General features: G+C 37.4%; 1 protein-coding gene across 1 annotated transcript; it reads right to left on the reverse strand.

Moving 5' to 3' along the window:
• Window positions 1–2,557: 2,557 nt before the first annotated feature.
• Window positions 2,558–7,435, reverse strand: LOC114818616 (cadherin-7-like; the record flags this gene model as incomplete). The annotated part of the gene is made up of 3 exons (XM_029085160.1): window positions 2,558–2,745; window positions 4,100–4,267; window positions 7,316–7,435. Coding segments are annotated over 3 exons (476 nt in total), but the record flags the coding sequence as incomplete, so codon positions are not given.
• Between the last annotated feature and the right edge of the window lie 1,200 nt (window positions 7,436–8,635).

Consider the following 8,635-nt stretch of genomic DNA (forward strand, 5'->3'; position numbering starts at 1 on the left):
CGCCTCCCTCCGGAAGGGTGGCCAGAAGGGACTGAAGGAACTTTGCCACGCCGGGGTTCTGGCAATTCGCCCAAGTTGGCTGGATCTCGCAGTCCAGAGGCTGCTGACTGAGCTTACCTGGCAGAGGAGATGCCTGTGCTTCTCGCCTGCCGCAGGGGGGCAGGTTGAGGACAAGGCGCTGGTTCCAGCCCAGTCGTGGTGGCTGCTTGTTTTCCCCCCCAACCCCCAGTGCAGGGGGGGCGGGGAGTTCTGTAAATACCGGCGGGCCAGATTGAGGACCCTGGAGGACCGTATCTGGCCCTCGGACCGTAGTTTGAGGCACCCTGATCTTCCTGTTCCTATCAGTAAACCTCCCTGCCACTGAAGGGATTGAGGAAATCACTACCTGTGCTCCTGATCCTGCAACCAGTCTCCCTAATGACCTGAAGCCCTTCTTAATCACTTTTGGGCTTTTCTCTGTAATCTCGTCACTATCAACTTGGATGACCAAAAGCGGGTAGTAGTCTGAGGGCTGCACCAGACCAGGGAGGTTCTTACTAATATCCCTGACCCAGGCCCCAGGGAAGCATCAGACTGCCCTGTGGGAGGGATCTGGTTGACATATGGGGCCCTCAGTTCCCCTCAGAAGGGAATCACCTACAACAATTACCTTCCTTTTTTTCTTGGCTGAAGTAGTCCTGAGGTGTGGGGGTGACTGACTCACTCTGGATGTCTTCCCAGGTGGACCTTTCTTTCCATCCTCACTTGCCTGGCTCTCAATTTCCAAAGCCCCATACCTGTTGTGCAGCAGTAACTGAGGAGGCAAAGGAGGATGGAAGGAGATTCACCTGCCTCCCCGGCCTCCCCGAGGAGGGACCTGTTTCCATTCCCTGCTGTCTTTTAGGTCCCCTCCTCTTAACTGGGGGCAAAAGGACAGGGTATCCGGTGCTTCATGTGAAACCTGTTTGGTCCACTGTACAGCATGGGAATCAGGATATTCCAGAAAAAAAAACAAAACATGACTACAAGAGCATCCTAAAAATTAAAATGAGAACTCTTTAGTTCTCAAATTAGATTGCTGAAGCCACTGACTGATTCAGTGTTGCTCACTGTGGCACTCATAAACGTTCCCCTTCTAGGATAGGCATGTTTCTTCCAGATCTTTGCTCAAAACCTTAAAAAAGCAAGATGAAGGAGCCACATTGAATTTGGCTGTTGAACAAAGAGGCAACTAACTTTTCATCACTTGTATTTCAAATGTGCTAAGTAGAAGTTAGCATAGTTTGCAAGAAGTCCAAGAAAGATTTTTTGCTTTGAAAAAAGATGATTCACATTACACATATTAGAGCCTGATCTTTCAAGAGTGCTGAATATCCTCCATTTGCTGTGACATCTATGGCTGCCTACCAGCTCTCAGCAGGTGTGCAGGGCATCAGAGAATTAGCCCACTGCTTTGCGACATCATGCAGTATTAACTTCTTTCAAAGGAGCAATGTTACTGAAGTTTTGTATTGTTTTAGAAAGGAATTGATGCACCAGAGGAGAAACAAACAAACAAACAAAGAAAAAACAAACCTCCACAACAGGTAGGTGACATTTACAGAGATTAAAGAATACATAGGAAAGAAAAATCCGCTATGGAATCATGTTAACTACAAAAGTAGGTCCTTGTTTAGGAACATACTCACACATATTCTAAAATGCCAAGTCAATCCCACATTTTAGAGGATATTAAAGTGCTTAGCAGAGTTAGGGCCATAGATTCGGTATTTTCATTGCCAAGAACTGACACATTAAAAGTATGAAATTATGTGAGAAGAGATTCTTCTGTCTAAGGTGTTGGATTTTTTTTCCCTGTTCTCCTCAAAATTTAAATTTTCTTGCAAAATATTTCAGCACCATTTTATTTTGTAAAAGGATACTCTTAAATATGTGTTGCAGCAATATAAGAATGCTCAGTTTTAATATTTTTGTATAAATTTGATTTTTCAATTTTAAATGTTTTCTAACTGTACATATAGAAAGCTAAGAAGAAAATATATTTCTTTAAATATTTTGAGTTTTTTGAAATAATATTTTTATAATATATTATCTTGTAAAACATCTATTCTTACTGATACGTATTTTTAACGTTAGTAATTTGTGCTTTATGAACAGAACATCAGTGAAAGACAATTAGATATTCTTTTTTAAAAATTACTTTTGACATCCATTTTGTATTTGAAGCTTGCATTTTTACTGTAAGATATATTTTCACATTTTCTCTTTAATACAAGGATTCCCATCCAAAATTTTATGTGCAGATTTAAAAAAAAAACCAAACCAAAACCAAACAAACAAAACCAAATAAAAAAAAAACCCAACTCATCAAAACAATACAGCTAATGTCAAAAACCCACAAGAATTTTCAGTGTAGATCATTTCAAAGTTCAAAATCACACACACAGGTGCACACACCAAAGTAAAAATGGAAACTTTTACAGCAGATAAGGCTCATTGAAACTAAAGTTCATGTTCTCATTACCTACCCTCATCTTGCACAGCTCCAAATAGAATCAGTGAGAAAAATCAGACTTACCTTCTGAATTGTTATTATTCCTTCCTGGGTTTCTTTGTCAACGGAAATTTTGAATACCCCCAAACCATCACCATCCACAATCTTATACTCCATTTCAGCATTAGGTCCCACATCTGCATCTGCAGCTTTTATTCTGGCTACCACAGAAGCCACTGGCAAAGACTCTGGGACATTATACTGATATGACCCTGTGAAAAGTAAGAATTAAAAGAATTCAGAGTCTTCTGGGACTGAGGATAAAAAAAAAATCTAGCCTTCTTAAAGTCTATCTTCTTTTAAATTACACACTTGCATATTTACTCAGGCTACCATAATGTATTCAGTTTAAAGTAGAATTTTGCTAGATATTCCTCGTGACTCTACTTTAAGTACTATATGCATAATTTCTTCACTCAACGAGAGAAGTACAAGGCAAAGAGGCAAAAACATTATTCAAAACTTAAGTACAAATCATGACACAAATGCCTGCTACAGAGTTTCAGTGCAGAAAATATTTTACTTTGTTTTCCACAAAAGAGGCAAAAAAAGAAGTTAAGTCAAATAATATCAGTATAAACTCTTATTTTTACATAGCTGTTTATCTTGATTAGGCAGTTTCTAATCTGAATATGACCAGAAACAGAGATTTATTTATTTATTTATTTATTTAACATCTGCATTCTTGAAAATTCCAACTTTTTCATTCAAGTAGAAAATGGTATATATGCTGTCAAAGGGGTACCTGAGTGCAGTCTGTAGCCAATAACACCCTCAACTTAAAAAATAACTTCAGTTATTCTACTATTATTTCAAGCACTTGATGGTTTGAAATAACAGGAAATTTATTACACACACATCTATTTTTTATATCATTGGAGGTGAGGCTGGAGTAGACATAACTATATTCTTCATATTATTTCAATTGTATTCAGAAATGACTTTTTTTTCTTTTTTTTTTCTTTTTTTTTTAAAAAGGAAAAAGCACCCCAGACAGAATGCTATTAATAAACCGAGCTCTTCAGGTTTGAGCATACAACTGTGTACTCCTTTCTTTGGTTAGGATGAGAGCCATCTTGGTCAAAGAAAGTAAACGGAGGGAAGATGACTTTCCAGCTCTTCTGTGATTAACTCCTTAGGAAACACTGCATAAACAAGAGAAACCCTGATAAAATGCCAAAGGAATATGAAGGGTTAAGAGTCAAGCTATAGAATTACACATCCTGAAGTCCAGCTGGCAAGAGTTAAATATCTATTAAAGTTTTGGTTTTTTTTTCTCTTTTTATTCATTTAAAGGAAGTAAAAGCCATTAATAAATGTAGCTGTTGTACATCATTTCATTTGATCTGAAACCTATTAGGTAAAGAAAAAAGACTCTTCCAATGTAATAAAAAAATTAATAATTATGAATAATAATAATAATATACCTTGCTGTCAGTGATTTTCAAAGTACTTAACATGGAAGCTGAGCACTTTTATCCTTTGTTTATAAATAGCATGACATGTAAAGAAAATACCAATTTTTAGAAATAATATTATAATTAATATTTTTACAAAGTAACCTACGTCGTGGAAAGCGGGGTGGGTTGTCATTAACATCAGTCAGTGTGACAGTTACAGATGTAGTCCCTGATAATCCACCATTCTGCCCCACCATGTCCTTTGCTTGAATAACTAGTAAGTATTGGTCCTTGGCTTCTCTATCCATATTCGGAAGGGCAGTCTTGATGACACCTGCAGTAAGACAAAATATGTCAATGGTTGAACAAGCAAATACATTACCACAAAAGCTGGGTTTGTCTTTAAAAGCAAATGCGATTGCAACAAGAGAGGAAGGAATTTTCAACACTATTGTCACAGTTTTTGACTAGAGCTGAACTGACATAGTGTAAGCTTATTTTAAGTAGTCACCAAAATCCACCAATTTTTATTTAGTGCTAGATTCTTTGGGTAATGCCATCCATGACACTTTTTTCCAAATATCTTCTCCCTGAACTATAGAACTCATAATGTCTTCGGTAACACTCCCTTCCCTGGAAGACATAATTTTCTGTGTTTGATTTCCCACTGTTTTAGAGCTAGGAAGAAAATAATATTCTGCATTCATTTCTAAGGTTCCAAGGTCAAGATTCATTTCACAATGTCTTGAATAGTTATTCATCACATTAACTCTTACTAATATTGATAACGTGCCACACTCCGCATGTACAAGAAATTATCTTATTTTACCATATATTGGCTTTAACAATACCCACTTCTAAAGCATTAGTGTAATTAGGATATTTTTTATTTATTAATAGAAATAATGTAATATCAGGAGTAATTTTTGTTATAATATTTGATTATCTACATGAAATTTGTAATTAATTTTTTTGAAATGAAAACCAGAAGAAAGCTCCATGTTTCATAATTTCAGTTCTGTTGACATAGATCAGAAAATAAATATGCCTTCTCAAAATGTGATGACTTTATGAATATTTCACGTTCAGTACACAGTACAGCCGCTAACTCAGATTTCCAGAGAGGCAGCCATTTACTCCACCAGCACTTAACTTCAGCAGCAAAGGAAACATAAACAAACTAAATAAAGGAGAGGCACATTGGGACACATATCTCTTTATCTGATATTTGTTGAATGTTTAGTTAGAGTTTTATTTCTTTCTTCCCTTATGAATGCAGGACTTGCCATTAATCATCTCTGGGCTGAAACATTTATTTCACAAATGTACTGTCTGGCATTATTTCATGCATTTTACAAGACATGTTAAAATACAATTAATACACAATTTCATAATGCTACTGTTTCCACATTACTTTTTTCTGGTCTGCTTTTTTTTCTACTGTAGTTAAACTGCCAGGCAACATTAACCAATCATTTGGAAGTTAATTATCATGCACACAAGTAATTTGAGTATCAAATTTAAAAAGTGAAAATCTATGCAAACATTTCAGTCTGAATCCTTAAAGATTTTGATTTACCAGAAACTACCATATTATTGTTCAAGGGATGTCTGCAGTTATTATGACAATATATGCAGTCATTATGACAGTATATTGTCCCAGCTTGGGTTGGGGCAATCCCAGGTATGTGTACAGACTGGGAGAAGACCTCATTGAGAGCAGCCCTGCTGAGAAGGACTTGGGAGTCCTGGTGGACGAGAAGCTTGACATGAGCCAGAAGTGTGCGATTGCAGCCTGGAAGGCCAACTGTATCCTGGGCTGCATCAAAAGAGGGGGGGAAGCAGGACAGGGGAGCTGATTGTCCCCCTCTACTCTGCCCCTGTGAGGCCTCATCTGGAGTGCTGCATCCAGGTCTGGAGTCTCCAACACAAGAAAGATGTAGAACTGTTGGCGCAGGTCCAGAGGAGAGGTACGAAGATGATCAGAGGGCTGGAGCTCCTCTCCTGTGAAGAAAGGCTGAGGGAACTGGGCTTGTTTAGCTTGGAGAAGGCTTCAGGGGACATCATTGCAGCCTTCCAGTACTTGAAGGGAGCTTTTATAAGCTGGGAAAGCAACTTTTTACATGGGCAGATAGTGATAGGACAAGGGGAAATGGTTTTAAACTAAGAGAGGGGAGATTTAGGTTAGATATTAGGAGGAAATTTTTCGCCCAGAGGGTGGTGAGGCACTAGAACAGGTTGCCCAGAGAAGCTGTGGATGCCCCATCCTTGGAGGTATTCAAGGCTAGGTTGGATGGGGACCTAGGCAGCGTCATTTAGTGGTTGGCAACCGTGTCCACAGCACGGAAGTTGGAACTAGATGAACATTAAGATCCTTTCCAACCCAAGCCGTTCTATGATTCTATGATAAATTGTACATACATATACATGGAGAGAGAGCAAGAGACAGAGAGAGGAAAAAGAAAGTGCTATATATCCTTGCTGAGGATGGACCTGTTGCAATTTGAAGATAATTATAGTACTTATTTCTACAAATTCAGATCTTAAATAGAGTGTGACCCTTTGGTTATAGCACTGAGATTCAAGTCTGATTCACCTCATAGATTTTTTGTGATAAATACAGTAAATAGTTTGTTTCTCTTTTGTCTCAACTTGTCCATCTCTGAAACGAAGATTATAATTCTTCTCCAAGTTGGTGTAAGTAAAATCTCAGGTGCCAAACTGAACTGACAGAGCGAGAACTTACTTTCCCCCTCTTTGAAATGATACAATAGAATAGGTAATGTTTATTAAACCGACAAAGGATTAAAGATTGCATCTTGTTGTGGTTTAAAATATTCACAAAATTTCTGGAAAATAGTAAAAATGTGTTTCACAAGTAATTTGTTTTGAAAGTGGAAACAAAATGTTGTATCAGATAAGGATAGAGAGCACAATGCTTTCTTCTTCAAACTAATAAAGAAAATATACATTCCCCACAACAAAACTTCAGTTTAAAAAGTAGAACAGATGATCATGCCATAAATCTATACTTAAGGAAATATGGCTATGTGACATTCAGATATTTCTAAAACAAACATCTGCAAAAAAACTTATTTGCAGCATAGTGGAATTTTCATTTATCTGAAAGAGCAACAGGCAGCAGACCAGGGAGCTGGCAGATTGATAAGATAAAAATTCTGATTCCAGCAATGTCTGCTTATCACATAGGTCACGTGTGGTTTTCATAATCTGTTATGAGGAATAAGAGATTGAAAGATCAACAAAATCCAAATGTATTTAATTAACCAACAGATCATAGTCTCTTAAGTTCCTAACAAGTTTTAATGTACATTTTCTTTTTTTTTCTCAGTAGTAGTGCAGAGAGTTTGTGGAAAGTTACCTGTTTTTGGCTCCACAGAAAAGTAAGGTTGTCCTTGCAATATGCTGTAAACCACTCGAGCACTGTTGCCATAAGTAGGATCATCTGCATCAGTGGCTGTCACTTGAACCACAGAGGTACCTGCAAAATGTTTAAGAGACTGTTGTACATAAAAGATCTGAAAATCTAAACTATGCTTATTCAACATGCTGTGCCAATATACATCTGGAAGTGTGTGAGGTGGCTTTTTCACAGCTGTTCATCATTTCCATGCTGATTGAGCTTAGACTGCAAGGTCCCCTTCCAGTAGGATTGGCTGTTACAGAGTTCCATCTTCCCAAACAATCTCAGCCTTTGACTCACAGCAAATCAACCATTTCTCTCACTAGCTCCCCCTCTCTATCTCTGCCTTCGGTTGGTGGAGGGTATTTGAACAATATTTCTTACCTGATGGTGATGCCTGGAGTATGCTTAAGTATGAAATATGGTAATAGTTTTCCTTGGAAGAGAAGTCTGCGTGCTAAAATTGTACTGAATACTTAGAGATTCAAATACACATACCTATATAAGTAAAATGTAGTGTGATAATTGCATACACATATATACAAAAAAATAATTTTAGCCTATGAAGTTATTTACCCTTTTATAAAGAGATGGTTGAAGAGTTTGTTTCAGCTCAGAGAAAAAATGGTGAGAGCTGTCTCTAAATTCCTTTAAAAAGTATTAATTTCTTTCAATAATCTGCAATACTTCATTTCTGTTGTGGTAATAATTTGCTGCATAAACATTTCTTGAGCAAGTAATGTCTCTATGTTGACAGGAATAAGAAAGTGAAATTTCTAACTGGCTAGCAAGAAGGGTATATTTTGTGAGGATCTCATTCTGCATCCAGTTCCTACTTATTATGTTCTCCACATCGGTTCCCATTTGTTTTGTTCTGTAGAACAGCTTCCATGAGGTATACTGAGAGCAGAATAAAACACTTGGGAGACAGGGCCTTGGCCATGGTCACCATCTTTTATTAGCCAAAAAGGATTATTTTTTCTCACTGACAGATTGACTGGAACATTGAGACCTTCCATTAAACAGCCCAGGGACCCATTTGGAGGTTAGTCTGCAAATTAATATTGTAGCAATTTGGCAGATGCCCAGTAAAGGTCTTCAACAGAGGATCAGATTCTTCCATAAACTAGATTTAGACACAAGATTAGAGAAAAGTATTTGTTAAAAAGAGTATTAATTTGGAAAATTAACACATTTTTACAGGCAAAACTGAGAGTGGTAAGTCTATAAATCACTCTTTAAGAACAAACTGCAATCATAGAATCATAGAATGGTTTG

Source organism: Antrostomus carolinensis, unplaced genomic scaffold (assembly GCF_000700745.2).
Source record: "Antrostomus carolinensis isolate BGI_N321 unplaced genomic scaffold, ASM70074v2 scaffold5865, whole genome shotgun sequence".
NCBI lineage: Eukaryota > Metazoa > Chordata > Aves > Caprimulgiformes > Caprimulgidae > Antrostomus > Antrostomus carolinensis.